Source organism: Palaemon carinicauda, chromosome 14 (assembly GCF_036898095.1).
Source record: "Palaemon carinicauda isolate YSFRI2023 chromosome 14, ASM3689809v2, whole genome shotgun sequence".
NCBI lineage: Eukaryota > Metazoa > Arthropoda > Malacostraca > Decapoda > Palaemonidae > Palaemon > Palaemon carinicauda.
This window is the reverse complement of record NC_090738.1, coordinates 46,888,173-46,906,233: the sequence shown is the minus strand read 5'-3', so window position 1 is coordinate 46,906,233 and position 18,061 is coordinate 46,888,173. Positions and strand designations below refer to the sequence as shown.

Sequence of the window (18,061 nt, the reverse complement as noted above, 5' to 3'; positions counted from 1 at the left end):
TGGGTGTTAAATTTATATAACCAGCGGGTAAGTATATTCAAAAATTTATTTTATTATGAAAATATCATTTTTAAATATAAAACTTACCCGCTGGTTATATAAAAGAGCTGATTGACACCCCTTGGTGGCGGGTCAGAGACAGCTACATATAGAAAATTCACTTAAGGGTTACATACAATAAACTTAAGCAGTTCTCACCTGATAAGGAAGCTGACAGCAATGATACTCTGCCTCATTTCGTCCGCTATCCTTAAGAGATCCAGTAATCCACTCGGGCTGAAAATCTCTAGGAGCTGTCAAACGGTACAAACACCTATAACATGACAGAACCTCAACCAATACCCTTGTTCCGGGTGCACTCAAGGAACAAATTGACCACCTAGCCAAATCAAAGATTGCGGAAGACTGACGCCCAATCTCCACAAACAACCATAACAAACGAGTTCCAAGAGATAGAAAAGGGGTATTAGGAAAAAAGGGAACGTAGTGGTAGATCATTCACCTACTATCGCATTAGCCGCTATAAAAGGACCCAACGTAAAAAAGTCCTCATAACGAGTATGAACATTCTTCAAATAATGGGATGCAAAAACAGACTTACTTCTCCAAAATGTTGTATCCATCAGACTTTGCAGAGAACGGTTCTGTTTAAAGGCCACTGAAGTCGCTACCGCTCTGACTTCATGTGTCTTGACTTTGAGGAGCCTCTGATCCGACTCATCACACTGAGCATGAGCTTCTCGAATCAACAATCTAACGAAAAAAGACAAGGCATTCTTAGACATGGGCATCGAGGGTTTCCGGACTGCACACCACAGAGCGTCTGAGTTACCTCTCAGATTCTTAGTTCTGTCCACATAAAACCGTAGAGCTCTAACTGGACAGAGAACCCTTTCCAATTCACCGCCAGCCAAATCAGAAAGGTTAGAAATCTCGAAGGATTTGGGCCATGGTCGAGAAGGGTTTTCGTTCTTGGCCAGGAACCCCAGTTGCAAAGAACAAATGGCTTTCCCATTCCGAAAACCAATGTTCTTGCTTAAAGCGTGAACTTCACTAACTCTTTTCGCAGTGGCGAGGGTAACTAGAAAAAGGGTTTTCAAGGTTAAGTCCTTAAATGAAGCCGAGTGTAAAGGCTCAAATCTGTCACTCATGAGAAATTTAAGGACAACATCCAAATTCCAGGCGATGGGAGCTGTTTGAATCTTCTTGGTCGTATCAAAAGACCTAAGTAAATCTCGTAGATCTTTATTATTAGAAAGGTCTAGGTTCCTGTGTCGAAAAACCGTCGCCAACATACTCCTGTAACCTTTAATAGTCGATGACGAGAAGTTATGCTTAACTTTAAGGTCCAAGAAAAAATCTGCTATTTGGGAAAGCGATGTACTGGAAGAGGAAATCGCGTTAGTTCTACACCATTCCCTGAACAACTCCCACTTGGACTGATACACCTTGATGGTTGAAGACCTTCTTGCTCTTGCAATTGCCTTGGCTGCCTTCTTCGAAAATCCTCTAGCTCTAGCGAGTTTTTCGATAGTCTGAAGGCAGTCAGACGTAGAGCTCGGAGGTTTTGATGATTTCGGGCCAAGTGAGGTTGTCTGAGAAGATCGGGTCTCATGGGAAGGCTTCTCGGAACATCCACCATCCATTCCAGTACCTCTGGAAACCAGCTCCTTGACGGCCAGAACGGAGCTATCAGTGTCATTCTGGTCTCCTCGTGTGAAATGAACTTCTGAATCACTTTGTAAAGGATCTTGAACGGAGGGAAAGCATAAACCTCCATGTGTGACCAGTTCATCAGAAAAGCGTCTATGTGTAAAGCTTCGGGGTCTGGAATCGGAGAGCAGTAACACTCTAGCCGTTTGGTCTTCGCGGTGGCAAAGAGATCCACGAGAGGTCGACCCCATAACCGCCACAGACTCTTGCAGATGTCCGGGTGCAGAATCCATTCTGTGGAGAGAACCTGACCTTTCCTGCTGAGTCTGTCTGCGCTCACATTGTTGACCCCCTGGATGAACCGCGTCAAAAGAGTCACCTTCCTTTCCTCCGCCCAGATGAGGAGCAGTCTTGCAATCTCGAACAGAGGCCAAGAGTGGGTCCCGCCTTGTTTCACAATATAGGCCAGAGCTGTCGTGCTGTCCGCATTGACTTGGACCACCTTGCCCCTGATCTGCTTTTCGAAGCCGATGAGAGCTAGATGAATAACTAAAAGCTCTTTTTGATTGATGTGGAGAGAGGTTTGCTCCACCGTCCAAGTCCCCGAAAGTTCCTGCTTCTCTAGAGTGGCTCCCCACCCCGAATTGGAGGCGTCGCAACACAACACGAGGTCTGGGTTCCTCTGAAGTAAAGACAAGCCTTCTTTCAGTCTGGGCTCGTTGTTCCACCATTGAAGATGAGACTTGATGGAAGTCGAGATGGGAATGCAATCCCTGTCGAGGCTGTCCCCTTTCTTCCAATGGCGGTTGAGATGAAACTGAAGAGGACGCAAGTACAACCTCCCCAGGGTCACGAACTTCTCTAACGACGAGAGAGTCCCCAGAAGACTCATCCAATCTCTGACGGAGCAAAGATCTCTCTTCAGGAACGTTTGGACTTTTAGGAGGGCTGCTTGGATTCTCACCGACGACGGAAAAGCCCGAAAACTCCGACTGTGAATCTCCATCCCCAAATAAAGAATCTCCTGGGATGGAATGAGTTGTGATTTTTCCGAGCTCACCAGGAGACCCAGTTCTCTGGAGAGATCCAAAGTCATCTTGAGGTCCTTCAAACAACAATCGGCTGAGGAGGCTCTTATCAGCCAATCGTCCAGATACAGAGAGGCCCTGATTCCCCTCGAATGCAGCATGCTTGCCACGTTCAGCATGATCTTGGTGAACAATAGAGGAGCCGTGCAGAGTCCGAAACAAAGAGCCCTGAACTGGAAGACCTTGTTTCCGTCCATGAACCTCAGATAACGTCTGCAGCTGGGATGAATCGGAAGGTGGAAATAGGCATCCTGAAGATCTAAAGAGACCATCCAATCGTCCTTCCTCACAGCTGCCAGAACTGTTTTCTGAGTCTCCATAATGAACGTCGAGTTCTGGACGTAACCATTTAGCACACTTACGTCCAGAACCGGTCTCCACCCCCCGGAACTCTTGGGTACTAGAAAAAGGCGGTTGTAAAACCCCGGAGACGTAACATCCTGCACTTCCTCTATTGCTTGTTTCTCTAATAAAAGAGACGTCTGTAGAAGCATGGCTTGCTTTTTGGGACCCTCTCTGTATTTGGGCGAAAGATCCACTGGATCCGTGACTAAAGGAGGATTGGTCAGGAAGGGGATCTTGTAGCCTTCCTTTAACACCTGGACGGACCAGGGGTCCGCTCCATTCCTCTCCCAAGCCTCCCAAAAGTGAGTCAACCTGGCCCCCACTGCTGTCTGAAGGAGAGGGCAGTCAGACTTTACCTCGGCCGGACTTGCCCCCTCTGCCTCTAGGCTTCCTTCCTTCTGGTTTAAAAGAGCCTCTTCCAGAGGGCTTCCCACGAAAGGACTGAGGTCGAAACCCAGAAGAAGATTCCTTAGGTTTACGAGAGGAGAATGACGGAGGCAAAACTTTCCTAGTCGAATGAGTAACTAAGTCATGTGTGGCCTTCTGCGTGAGAGCAGTAGCCACCTCGCCTACCAATTCCTGAGGAAATAAGGAATTAGACAAAGGTGCGAAAAGAAGGCCCGTTTTCTGATAGGGAGACACTCCTGCGGAGAGGAAAGAGCACATCGTGGCCCTTTTCTTGAGAATTCCAGCTGTAAACAAGGCAGCAAGTTCGTTGGAGCCATCCCTCACACCTTTGTCCAAGCAGGACATCAAATGAACCAAACCACTAGTGTCCGTTTCCGTCATATCAGAGACCCTCTTACTCAAAGCCCCCAAAGCCCAGTCCAAAAAATTAAAAACTTCGAAGGCCCTGAAAAGACCTTTAAGCAAATGGTCGAACTCTGGAATGGACCACCAAATCTTCGTCTTCCTTAAGGCAAGACGACGAGAAGCATCTACCAAACTTGAAAAATCCCCTTGTGCAGAAGAAGGAAAACTCAAGCCCAACACTTCACCAGTCTCGTACCACACACTAGATTTAGAGGCTAACCTAGCGGGAGGAAAGGCAAAGGCCGTCTTGCCAAAAGATTTCTTGGAGTCCAACCAAGAACCCATTAACTTCAAGGCCCGCTTAGAGGATCGAGAAAGAACCATCTTGGTATAAACTGGAACCTTAGTAGCTTTACCTAAGATGAATTCAGAAGGCGGAGAACGAGGGGCCACAGGGGTAAAAGAATCCGGGAAAATTCCAGTCAGAATATGCATAAACTTGCGAAGGTCCACAGCATGCTGATAATGCTTCTCCTCCTCATTCTCAGAGACTTCCTCAATAGGATTATCCTCATCCGACTTTTCCTCTGGTTCGTCTTCTGGCAGTGCAGCAACAGCCGCAGCCTGAACCGAAGGAACAACGTCTGGATGGGACTGCCTGTCAAGGCCAACATCTGTGTCAATTTGATGGGGAGAAGTAGAAGTAGATTGATGCGAAACACGGACGTGTAGACGATCATCCTCAACCAACAACTGCCTAGACCGCTTAGAATACGACTGCTGTTGAACAGAAGAACGCTTGAAATCCGAAGGTAACTGTTGAAGATCGCCGCGAGGTCGCGTAAAGTCCGAGGACTGTTGCTGCGAACGATCAAACTAGTCAGGATGTCGACGCTGCAAACCAATGTTTTGACGCGACGCGTCCAAAAGTTGTTGCCGCGGGCGATCCACTACAGTGAACCCTCGCTACTTCGCGGTTCGACAATCGCGGATTCACCACTTCGCGGGGTTTTCCCATAACCCATATATATATACATATCGCGGATTTTCCGGAAAATTCGAAAATACCGCGAAATCTGAAGACAACCAAATACGATATTTTGTTACCTGTAATTCCATTAATACTGTAATTAGTAATATCTGCTCTTACTGATTGTTCATTGCATTACATATGATATATAATTCAGCACAGAAAGAAATAAAACACGAAAAGAGAATGTGATCATACGATAATTCAGTACGTAGTAAAATTAAATCAAACATGAAACGCAAATCAGATGCAGTCATACCATATTAGAATGGTGTGTACTGTAATGGATGTGCTTCTTTTCCATGAATCTTTTGTATGTATACGTACGTAGTACAGTACTGCATCCAATAATATTCTTTGTTGCAAAAATCACATTTCGAATACTGTAAGCGTACGAGAGAGAGAGAGAGAGAGAGAGAGAGAGAGAGAGAGAGGCGTAAAATAGCGTACGTAAATTTTTATTATTATTGTTATTATTATTATTATTGTTGTTGTTGTTAATAAAATTATTATTGTTATTATTATTAATCATTATTATTATTATTATTACTGTACAGTATTATTATCATTATTTATTATTATTACGGTATTGTACTTAATCTACGTACGTTCAGTATGCGCGGGGCATCTTCTATGAGTAACCAACGCACCATGTACTGTAAGACGGGTTGTGATTGGTTCAAGCGCTGATAGATGACGAATCAAAACTCAAGTTTTGTTATCTAGCCTGTGATTGGTGTTTTGCCCGCATCTTCTACCCGCAGCATCAAAGTTCTCGCGGGGCTGGATCGTTCACTTTCTCTTTCCGCGTATTGCTGAGTAGACGTTCTTAAGTTTGTGAAGTTTAATCTGTGCTGTGTGCGACTGTTTTAAGTTGAACTTTTTGTTGAACTTTCTGTTAAATCCTACTGTACAATGCCTCCCAAGCGTTCTGCTTCTAGTAAGGCTGGTAGTGAGCCTAAACGCCACCGAAGGATGATGACGATAGCTGAGAAGGTTACGCTTCTCGACATGTTAAAAGATGGTAGAAGTTACGCGGCCGCCGGCCGCCATTTTGGCATCAACGAATCCACCGTTCGCTATATCAAAAAGGACGAGGCGAACATTAGAAAGACTGCTGCAATCACCTTTAGCAGATCAGCGAAGCGAGTCGTTACAACGCGTAATAAAACGATCGTACGCATGGAAGGTGCTTTAGCTGTGTGGATTGCCGACTGCCGGAAGAAGAACATAGCGTTGGATACGAACACCATCCAAACAAAGGCTTTGAGCTTATATGAGAATTTTGCTGCAAAGGAACCTAAAGACGACGACGGCAACCATGCTGAAGATGATGATGATGCAGATGATCCTCAACCAGGGACATCCACTGATTCCCAGCCTCAGAAACGTTTTTCCGCAAGCAAAGGATGGTTCGCGAAGTTTCAGAAACGCTTCGCCCTGAAAAGCGTTTCCTTGCATGGGGAGTCTGCTTCCGCTGACACTGCCGCTGCTGAAACTTACGTGAACCAGACTTTCAAGAACATTATCGCTGAAGGTGGATACAAGCCGGAACAAGTGTTTAATATGGATGAAACCGGCTTGTTTTGGAAGAGAATGCCGTCGCGAACTTTCCTGTTCAAAGAGGAAGCCAAAGCCTCTGGCTTTAAGGCATTAAAGGATCGCGTTACCCTCGTGATGTGTGGCAATGCTGCTGGATTTTTGTTAAAGCCGGGGCTTATTTATAAGTCGAAAAATCCTCGCGCTTTGAAAAATAAAAATAAGAATCTCCTTCCCGTGTACTGGATGCATAATCAAAAAGCATGGATTACGAAGATGCTGACCTCCAACTGGTTCCACCAGTGTTTCATCCCGCAAGTCCATGAATATCTCTTAGAGAAGGGCTTGCCATTCAAGATCCTTCTCCTTATGGATAACGCTGGTGGACACGCAACTGACCTGTCGCGTGAGGGCGTTCAGGTTGAGTTCCTGCCACCCAACACCACGTCATTAATTCAACCGATGGACCAGGGGGTTATCAGGGCATTCAAGGCCCTCTACACGAAGAATACCTTGGCGGACCTCGTTGCATGTGTGGATGCTGCCCAAGATGACGAGGATGAAGATTTCAACTTGAAGGCGTACTGGCAGCAGTACACCATAGCCACGTGCCTGCAGAATATTCAAAAGGCACTTCAAGAGATGAAACCTGCAACCGTGAATGCGAGCTGGAAGAAGCTGTGGCCCGATATTGTTTACGACGACAAGGGATTTACTCCGTCGGAAATCCAACACTCTGCAATACGGAAATCTGTGCAGTTGGCTGCCATAATTGGAGGTGACGGGTTTGGCGACATGACGACTGAAGACGTCGACGAGTTGTTGGACTGCCATTCCCAGCCCCTAACTGACGCAGACCTCGAAGACCTGACGAAATCGGCAAGTGAGGAAGAGAGTGAGGGTACCCAGGAAGAGACCCAAGAAAATGTCGAAGAAACGGGCTTAACATTAGAACGGCTTGCCAAGTTCTGCAACCATATGAAGGAGGCGAAAGAAATGTTACAAGAGTGGGACGAGGATATGGTTCGCTCGATGAAATTCTCAAATAAGGTCGATGACATCATGACTCCCTACAGGATGCTCTTGGATCGAAAAAAGCAGCAGCGGCAACAACTTCCGATCACAATGTTCTTCCAGCCTCGCAAAAAAGAGCCAGTTCCTCCTGCTAGTACGCCTTCGGAAGAAATTGAAGAAGTTTCCCAGGAAGAAGTTGAAGAGGTGTCCCAGGAAAAGACACCTCCGTCTGAAGAGACGTAAAATACTATCATTGACTGCACAGTAGAACACATCATCAGCTTCATCATCATCATTTCTACTGTGCAGCAAATTCATCGCCATCGTCATTCAAGTTTTTCTTGAACTTCTTTCGTGGTGAGTACAGTAACAATCTTTATTTTTTACTTTAACCTGTTTTATAGTTTAGTAATGTACGTACGTATGCATTAAGTTAAAGGGAAGGTTTTAAAAGTCTACATGTTGTAACCTATCATATTTTTTTTGTTTAAAATTTACATTCGTACGTAAAACAATCTCTCTCTCTCTCTCTCTCTCTCTCTCTCTCTCTCTCTCTCTCTCTCTCTCTCTCTCTCTCTCTCTCTCTCTCTCTCTCTCTCTCTCTCTCTCTCAAATTGTTTTCCTGTTTTGCTACGTACAAGTACTGTATAATTTATATTTGTAAGGTAACATATTTTGTAAATGCTTTTACTGTAAATACTGTATGTACTGTATCATTATTTATCACTATCATCATGCGCGTTAAATGCCTTGTTTGTTCTGAGCGTGGTTGTTTACTGAGCGTACACGCCGTCGTTTCAGGCGGCGTCATAAAGAAAAAGATTTCATTTGGAAGTCCTAAGAAAAATACGTAAACTAAAACATTGGTAATAAAAAAATCAACATACAGTACTGTATAATCAATATAATCGATGCAAAAACTAACCTATACATATATGTGTACACTAAATGAGTTTGTTTCTTCATTATGATCAGAGATGAACGTAAACAAAACATTGGTTGCCATTTTTTATCGTGCTTTTTAGGTGTTTAGGAAACACATGATATAAAATCGCCTTTAATATTTGTGCCTGTTTTAGTTTAGGGTGCTGTAGTACATGCATTAAGTGTTCTGTACATTAAAGGGTGGTTTGTTAACAGTACTACGTACAAGGGAAGGTTTTAAAAGTCTGAATATACATGTTAAATAAATAGGTAAATATGCTGTCACTACTTCGCGGATTTTCACCTATCGCGCCCGCGTCTGGAACCTATCTACCGCGATAAACGAGGGTTCACTGTACTTCAAATTGTTGACGCGTCTCGTCCACTTGTCGACGCCGATGTTCTTCCCCGCGACCAGAATACGAAAACTGGTCAACCAAAACTCTCTGACGCGACTCATCAAAATCAACCTGGCGTTGAACACTATGACTGGGAGACCGCCTAAGTGATAACTCGTCAAGACCAGATACCATCGAACGTTTGTGCGATAACTGGTCTGACATCGAACGCCCAGACACAACGCCAACACCTGGTTGATAAGAATCCATCAACGACGAGAGTTGTTCCTTCATAGACAAAAGCGCAGACCATTTCGGATCAACAGAACTCCAAGAAGGAAGATTCGCACCAACGTCACCACGCATTTCGGGGGAAGAAAGCCAATCCGATGGAAGAGGGGGTGCATGAATAGTAACAAGGTCCGAATCGGAAGGAATCATATCCACACGAACACGGTGATCTGAACGTTTGGCCGGAGTGCAAGCGCTGGGAGAACGGAAACGTTCCGGTGAACCCCACGAACTACATCCTGGACGCACAGGCGATTCCCGACGCTGTGAATCAACATGGGTTCGTTTAAGCGGTCTAGACGCTCGACGCCAGATCTCACTCCCCGACCCTTCATCGGAAGACGGGGATAACGCATGAACCTCACCTTTCCTACGATGAGGGTGAACGACCTGAGCTACGGCAACAGGAACGTTCGAGGGGACGTCTGCACGATTGATGATGCTTCTCGTTCCCTTAAGCCGTTCGACATTACTTCTCCCATGGGTTCGAGAGCTCGAAAGAGGTCTTAGGCTAGGTGAACGACAAGATCGTGCCGACGCACCCTCCGCAACACTAAACACATTATCAACACTTGTCACAACACCGAGAGAGTCACGATTCTTCGGTACCACATCAGACACTGAAACACTTTCCACAGTTCCGATAGGCTCACGGTTTTTCAATACCTTTAACTCGGAAAAGATAGTATTTCTATCGGCTGCTAAGGACTCAACTTTCTCACCAAGAGACAAAATAGCAGTAAACATGTCCTTCATAGTAGGTTCCTGATCTACCACCACAGGGGAAGGAACAGGATTAGGAACAGGTAAATTAGGTAAGGTTCTATCCACAGATCGGGAAGAACTACGCCTAACTCTATCTCTCTCTAGTCTCCTAACATAACGATCGAAAGTAACAAAATCATCATTAGTTAAGGAAAGACACTCATTACACCTATCATCTAATGAACAAAATTTACCCCTACATTTTACACAAATAGAATGAGGATCAATAGATCCTTTAGGAAGTCGTGTACGACAACCCTCACTAACACACCTACGCTGAGCAGGGGAGGAGTCGGCCATTTTTAAAGCTAACGTGAGAGACCGACAAGCAAAAAGTAAGGGAAAAAGCAATAAAGAAAATCTCAAACAAAAAGATTTCAAGATAAGAACCAAGGAAAATTAATCAACGATAGCTTAAACTCAAAAAAGAACGTTGTACATCACCAAACAACTTCCCAAGAGAGTAAAAACACGAGAGCGAACTTCTATATGTCAGTCAGCTATGACGGCAGAGAGAAGAACTGGAGTTGGTGTGTAGTTCCACCTGTTCTACCGCTAGGGTGCGGTTGGTACACCTGGCGTATCTTCGATAGCGCGAGATTTGAATTTCTGCCCTGGCGTCAGGGACTTCAGCTCTTTTATATAACCAGCGGGTAAGTTTTATATTTAAAAAGTCAAAGTTTATTAAAGGCAGTCCAAAAGGTGAGGCGGAAGAGCAGTAACCCATTCACCCACCAAGCCAAAAGTAAAGTGAAGTACAGTCACAGGTGTGTGAGTGAGAGGGGTAGTTACTAACCCCCCAACCCCCACCCCCCTAGCTAGTGGGATGGGTGGTTAACCCTCACTAATTTCTAATGGAGCGTCCTTTCAGCTTCGCCAAAAGTAATACCCCTATAAATAACGTAGGTTTGTATTCCAGTTGCGGAACAATTAGGAATTACATGTAACACCAAAGTGAAAGAATACTGCATAAAAAGAAAAGTGTACAGTACTAACCTTTACAGCATAGCCAGTAGCATCCATGGCTTCATCGCCAATGAAAAAGTCTAAATCTTCTACACCCTTGCATAATCGTCTTTGAGATTGCTCTCCAACTTTGGCTGTTTCCTTAATAGCCACAGCAGATGGAATAATCATCTGGGGTTCATGATTACCAGCAAACCCCAGCTTTGTGTACCTGCAAGAAAATGACAAAATACATTTACATTAACACATACTAAACAGATTACACAAAGAGACACATGACAACTACTGTATAAGCATAAATCACTTGTTTATAATTACAGTATCCTGTTCAATTCTAGTGCCTGTTTAGAAATGTCAGACTGTTACAAATAACAGCAGTTAACCCTGATATACCTTACCTACATAATAAATGCTGGTAAATACAATTAACTGTGAATATACAGTATAAGTCCTGATAAGGTATGGTTGAAATAACAGGTTGCTAATTATGGATTTCAAAATAACCAGAAAATCCTAGCACAGTACAGGTAGTTTAGATCTTCCAGTATTACACTAGAGGATCTTGAAAGAGAAGTGTCTTCAATACAGTATAGGAGACAAGTGTGAGAGACATAAGTATAAATTCAAGAAAGGATGGAGCTAGTTGAGTAGAACATTTTTGGAACATGAAAATGTGTGAACGGCCAGAGGATGCAATGGGGCACAGAAGTTGCTAGAGGTTACATTTCAGGTACAAGTTACACTATACAGTAGAGAAAAGGAAAGGGAAACAGATTACACTGGGCATAACTACTAAAAGAGTAGTAGAAGAGTTGAATAGGATAGGAACAAACGATGTGGATATTTATCATTATTATAATTATTACTAGCCAAGCTACAACCCTAGTTGGAAAAGCATGATGCTATAGGCCCAAGGGCTCCAATAGGGAAAAATAACCCAGTGAGGAAAGGAAATAAGGAAATAAATAAATGATGAGAATAAATATGTTATTTTCATTAGTAAAATAAATTTTTGAATATACTTACCCGATAATCATGTAGCTGTCAACTCCGTTGCCCGACAGAATTCTACGGAAGGGATACGCCAGCGATCGCTATACAAGAGGGGGGTGTACTCACAAGCGCCACCTGTGGCCAGGTACTGCAGTACTTCTTGTTGACACCACCTCAATTTTTCCTCGGTCCACTGGTTCTATGGGGAGGAAGGGTGGGTCAATTAAATCATGATTATCGGGTAAGTATATTCAAAAATTTATTTTACTAATGAAAATAACATTTTTCAATATTAATCTTACCCGATAATCATGTAGCTGATTCACACCCAGGGAGGTGGGTGAAAACCAGTGTACATGTATATCAAGAAGCTAAGTATCCCGTATTTCATATTATCAGTTATTCAAAATAACAATGAAATTATAAGTACCTGGTAAGGAAGTCGACTTGAGCCATTACTCTGCCTTAAATAAGTTCGTCTTCCTTACTGAGCGCAGCGTTCCTCTTAGGAGGCTGAACAACTCTAAGGTGCTGAAGTATCAAGGGCTGCAACCCATACTAAAGGACCTCATCACAACCTTTAACCTCGGCGCTTCTCAAGAAAGAATTGACCACCCGCCAAATCAACAAGGATGTGGAAGGCTTCTTAGCCGACCGTACAACCCATAAAAAGTATTCAAGAGAAAGGTTAAAAGGTTATGGGATTATGGGAATGTAGTGGCTGAGCCCCCGCCTACTACTGCATTCGTTGCTACGAATGGTCCCAGGGTGTAGCAGTACTCGTAAAGAGACTGGACATCTTTGAGATAGAATGATGCGAACACTGACTTGCTTCTCCAATAGGTTGCATCCATAACACTCTGCAGAGAACGGTTCTGTTTGAAGGCCACTGAAGTAGCCACAGCTCTCACTTCATGTGTCCTTACCTTCAGCAAAGCAAGGTCTTCTTCCTTCAGATGAGAATGTGCTTCCCTAATCAGAAGCCTGAATAGTAAGAAACTGAGTTCTTAGACCTTGGAAAAGAAGGCTTCTTGATAGCACACCATAAGGCTTCTGATTGTCCTCGTAAAGGTTAAGACCTTTTTAGATAGTACCTAAGAGCTCTAACTGGGCAAAGTACTCTCTCCAGTTCATTCCCCACCAAGTTGGACAGGCTTGGGATCTCGAACGACTTAGGCCAAGGACGTGAAGGAAGCTCGTTTAGCAAAAACCGAGCTGCAAGGAACATGTAGCCGTTTCAGATGTGAAAACAATGATCCTGCTGAAGGCGTGGATCTCACTTACTCTTTTAGCTGTTGTCAAGCACACGAGGAAAAGAGTTTTTTAATGTGAGGTCCTAAAAAGAGGCTGATTGGAGAGGTTCAAATCTTGATGACATAAGGAACCTTAGGACCACGTCTAGATTCCAGCCTGGAGTGGACAACCGACGTTCCTTTGAGGTCTCAAAAGACCTAGGGAGGTCCTGTAGATCTTTGTTGGTGGAAAGATCCAAGCCTCTGTGGCGGAAAACCGCTGCCAACATACTTCTGTAACCCTTGATCGTAGGAGCTGAAAGGGATCTTACTTTCCTTAGATGTAACAGGAAGTCAGCAATCTGGGTTACAGTGGTACTGGTTGAGGAAACTGCATTGGTCTTGTACCAGCTACGGAAGACTTCCCCTTGAGACTGATAGATTCTGAGAGTGGATGTTCTCCTTGCTCTGGCAATCGCTCTGGCTGCCTCCTTCGAAAAGCCCCTAGCTCTTGATAGTCTTTCGAAAGTCTGAAGGCAGTCAGACGAAGAGCGTGGAGGTTTGGGTGTACCTTCTTTACGTGAGGTTGACGTAGAAGGTTCACTCCTAGAGGAAGAGTCTTGGGAATGTCGACCAGCCATTGCAGTACCTCTATGAACCATTCTCTCGCGGGCCAGAGCGGAGCCAACCAACGTCAGCCGTGTCCCTTTGCGAGAGGAGAACTTCTGAAGTACCCTGTTGACAATCTTGAACGGCGGGAATGCATACAGGTCGAGATGGGACCAATCCAGCAGAAAAGCATCCACGTGAACTGCTGCTGGGTCTGGAATCGGAGAACAATACAACAGGAGTCTCTAGGTTATCGAGGTAGCGAACAGATCTATGGTTGGCTGACCCCACAGGGCCCAAAGTCTGCTGCAAACATTCTTGTGAAGGGTCCACTCTGTGGGGATGACCTGACCCTTCCGGCTGAGGCGATCTGCCATGACATTCATACCGCCCTGAATGAACCTCGTTACCAGCGTGAGCTTTCGATCTTTAGACCAGATGAGGAGGTCCCTTGCGATCTAGAACAACTTCCACGAAAGAGTCCCTCCCTGCTTGAAGATGTAAGCCAGGGCTGTGGTGTTGTCAGAGTCCACCTCCACCACCTTGTTAAGCTGGAGGGACTTGAAGTTTATCAAGGCCAGAAGAACCGCCAACAACTCCTTGCAATTGATGTGAAGTGTCCTTTGCTCCTGATTCCATGTTCCCGAGCATTCCTGTCCGTCCAAAGTCGCACCCCAGCCCGTGTCTGATGCGTCCGAGAGGAGACGGCGGTCGGGTTTCTGAACAGCCAAAGGTAGACTTCCTTGAGAAGAAAGCTGTTCTTACACCACGCGAGAGAAGACCTCCTCTCTTCGGAAACAGGAACTGAGACCGTCTCTAGCGTCATGTCCTTTATCCAGTGAGCAGCTAGATGATACTGAAGGGGGCGGAGGTGGAGTCTCCCTAACACGATGAACAGGGCCAGCGATGAAAGTGTCCCTGTTAGACTCATCCACTACCTGACTGAGCATCGGTTCCTTCTCAGCATGCTCTGGATGCATTCTAGGGCTTGGAAGATCCTTGGGGCCGACGGAAAAGCCCGAAAAGCTCGACTCTGAAGATCCATACCCAGGTAGACAATGGTCTGGGATGGAACGAGCTGGGACTCCTCAAAATTGACCAGGAGGCCCAGTTCCTTGGTCAGATCCATAGTCCATCTGAGAATCTCCAGACAGCGACGACTTGTGGGAGCTCTTAAAAGCCAGTCGTCTGACGGAGCCGGACACAAGATCATGGTACTGCTGCACAGTCTGTGAACTGTCAACCATGGGGAAGCGAGGAAGTACAGTGACAACCCGAAGCTGTCTAGACTGTCTGGGTCGTACAGACAACTCCTTATCGGGTTGCTGAGGTTGCCGCACTGCGTCACAACAAGTCACTTCTGCTGGTTGTTGAACGTCTTCCCAGTGACACACTGACTCCGTAAACAAAAAATCCTCTAACAAGGACTAAGCTTGGACTGCATGTCTTGCAACACAGCTCAAGGTCTATGGGAGCAGGTGTGGTAACAGACGGGGTTAGCGACTGAAGTGGAACCATTACCTTCCCTGGAAGCATGTTATGCTTAAATAAAAGTCCATAGGAGGCTACGCAGCTAAAGGCTCCTCTCCAAATGACAGTGTCCTCAAGGGAATATCAGAAGGAGGGAGAAAAGCACTTTCTCATCTACAGGGACCATATCCGAGAAAAGCTAAGTTCTCTCAGTGAGGGTTTCACTGGTGCAAAAGCAGCAGACTAGAAGGCAACGTTATAAAACTGCTTGACAGTCTAGTGAGTTGGCAACAACCAAAGATGTGTGACTGAGAAGCATGCGGTAAGGTATGCAGAGCATGCTGTAAGCAGAGCATGCTGTATGCAGAGCATGCTGTAAGGTAAGCAGAGCATGTTGCATGGCGTGTAACATTTCTCAGAAATTCCATGACCAGTGCTAGATTGAGTAATATCGCATTACTGTCCATTGAAAGTGCACGTGCCGAGGGAATTGATTTAGACTGTTTTGTTGATGAATTTGATAGCCGGCATGATAATCGTAGAATTAAGCTGCACTAAATATACGTACTATAATCTACTTCACCTCAGGAAAGGGAAACTCGCCCTGTTGGCAACACTGCATTACTTCATGCATGCTTGCAGGGGTTTTAATATCAACATAATATTTACATTACATTCATAACTCATGATTCATTTTTGTTTTGAAGATATTTTTGCCATATTTTTGGCGATTTTGTTAAAAATGTTATTTTCATTAGTAAAATAAATTTTTGAATATACTTACCCGATAATCATGTAGCTGTCAACTCTGTTGCCCGACAGAATTCTATGGAGGGATACGCCAGCTATCACAATACTAGAAGGGGGTGTTCTTACCAGCGCCACCTGTGGCCAGGTACTCAAGTACTTCTTGTTGACACCTCCTCAATTATTCCTCGGTCCCACTGGTTCTCTATGGGGAGGAAGGGAGGGTCAATTAAATCATGATTATCGGGTAAGTATATTCAAAAATTTATTTTACTAATGAAAATAACATTTTTCAATATTAAACTTACCCGATAATCATGTAGCTGATTCACACCCAGGGGGGTGGGTGAAAACCAGTGTACAAGATTAAAGGATAGCTAAGTATCCCATATTTCATATAACAGTTATCTCAAATAACAATGAAATAATAAGTACCTGGTAAGGAAGTCGAATTGAACCGTTACTCTGTCTCTTTTTTAAATTCGTCTTCCTTACTGAGCGCAGCGTTCCTCTTGGAGGCTGAATCAACCCAAAGGTGCTAAAGTATACAGGGCTGCAACCCATACTAAAGGACCTCATCACAACCTTTAACCTCGGCGCTTCTCAAGAAAGAATTGACCACCCGCCAAATCAACAAGGATGTGGAAGGCTTCTTAGCCGACCGAACAACCCATAAAAAGTATTCAAGAGAAAGGTTAAAAAGTTATGGAATTATGGGAATGTAGTGGCTGAGCCCTCGCCTACTACTGCATTCGTTGCTACGAATGGACCCAGGGTGTAGCAGTACTCGTAAAGAGACTGGACATCTTTGAGATAGAATGATGCGAACACTGACTTGCTTCTCCAATAGGTTGCATCCATAACACTCTGCAGAGAACGGTTCTGTTTGAAGGCCACTGAAGTAGCCACAGCTCTCACTTCATGTGTCCTTACCTTCAGCAAAGCAAGGTCTTCTTCCTTCAGATGAGAATTTGCTTCTCTAATCAGAAGCCTGATGTAGTAAGAAACTGAGTTCTTAGACATTGGTAGAGAAGGCTTCTTGATAGCACACCATAAGGCTTCTGATTGTCCTCGTAATGGTTTTGACCTTCTTAAATAGTACTTAAGAGCTCTAACAGGGCAAAGTACTCTCTCTAGTTCGTTCCCCACCATGTTGGACAGGCTTGGGATCTCGAACGACTTAGGGCAAGGACGGGAAGGAAGCTCGTTTTAGCCAAAAAAACCGAGCCGCAAGGAACATGTAGCCGTTTCAGATGTGAAACCTATGTTCCTGCTGAAGGCGTGGATCTCACTTACTCTTTTACCTGTTGCTAAGCACACGAGGAAAAGAGTTTCTAATGTGAGGTCCTTAAAAGAGGCTGATTGGAACGGTTCAAATCCTGATGACATTAGGAACCTTAGGACCACGTCTAGATTCCAGCCTGGAGTGGACAACCGACGTTCCTTTGAGGTCTCAAAAGACCTAAGGAGGTCCTGTAGATCTTTGTTGGAGGAAAGATCCAAGCCTCTGTGGCGGAAAACCGCTGCCAACATACTTCTGTAACCCTTGATCGTAGGAGCTGATAGGGATTTTACGTTCCTTAGATGTAACAGGAAGTCAGCAATCTGGGTTACAGTGGTACTGGTTGAGGAAAACTGCATTGGCCTTGCACCAGCTTCGGAAGACTTCCCATTAAGACTGATAGACTCTGAGAGTGGATGTCGTCCTTGCTCTGGCAATCGTTCTGGCTGCCTCCTTCGAAAAGCCTCTAGTTCTTGAGAGACTTTCGATAGTCTGAAGGCAGTCAGACGAAGAGCGTGGAGGTTTGGGTGTACCTTCTTTACGTGAGGTTGACGCAGAAGGTCCACTCTAGGAGGAAGAGTCCTGGGAACGTCGACCAGCCATTGCAGTACCTCGGTGAACCCTTCTCTCGCGGGTCAGAGGGGAGCAACCAACGTCAACCGTGTCCCTTTGTGAGAGGCGAACTTCTGAAGTACCCTGTTGACAATCTTGAACGGCGGGAATGCATACAGGTTGAGATGGGACCAATCCAGCAGAAAGGCATCCACGCGAACTGCTGCTGGGTCTGGAATCGGAGAACAATACAAGAGGAGCTTCTTGGTCATCGAGGTAGCGAATAGAACTATGGTTGGCAGACCCCACAGGGCCCAAAGTCTGCTGCAAACATTCTTGTGAAGGGTCCACTCTGTGGGGAAGACCTGACCCTTACGGCTGAGGCGATCTGCCATGACATTCATATCGCCCTGAATGAGCCTCGTTACCAGCGTGAGCTTTCGATCTTTGACCAAATGAGGAGGTCCCTT

At 45.0% G+C, this 18,061-nt stretch overlaps 1 protein-coding gene across 1 annotated transcript in view; it reads right to left on the bottom strand.

Moving 5' to 3' along the window:
* Arp3 (Actin-related protein 3) overlaps positions 1-18,061 on the bottom strand; it is a 76,458-nt gene that overhangs the window by 45,790 nt on the left and 12,607 nt on the right. Inside the window, exon 2 of the mRNA XM_068387082.1 lies at positions 10,737-10,917. Within this exon, the coding sequence (XP_068243183.1) occupies positions 10,737-10,917 (181 nt within the window). The remainder of the gene's footprint in view (positions 1-10,736; positions 10,918-18,061) is intronic.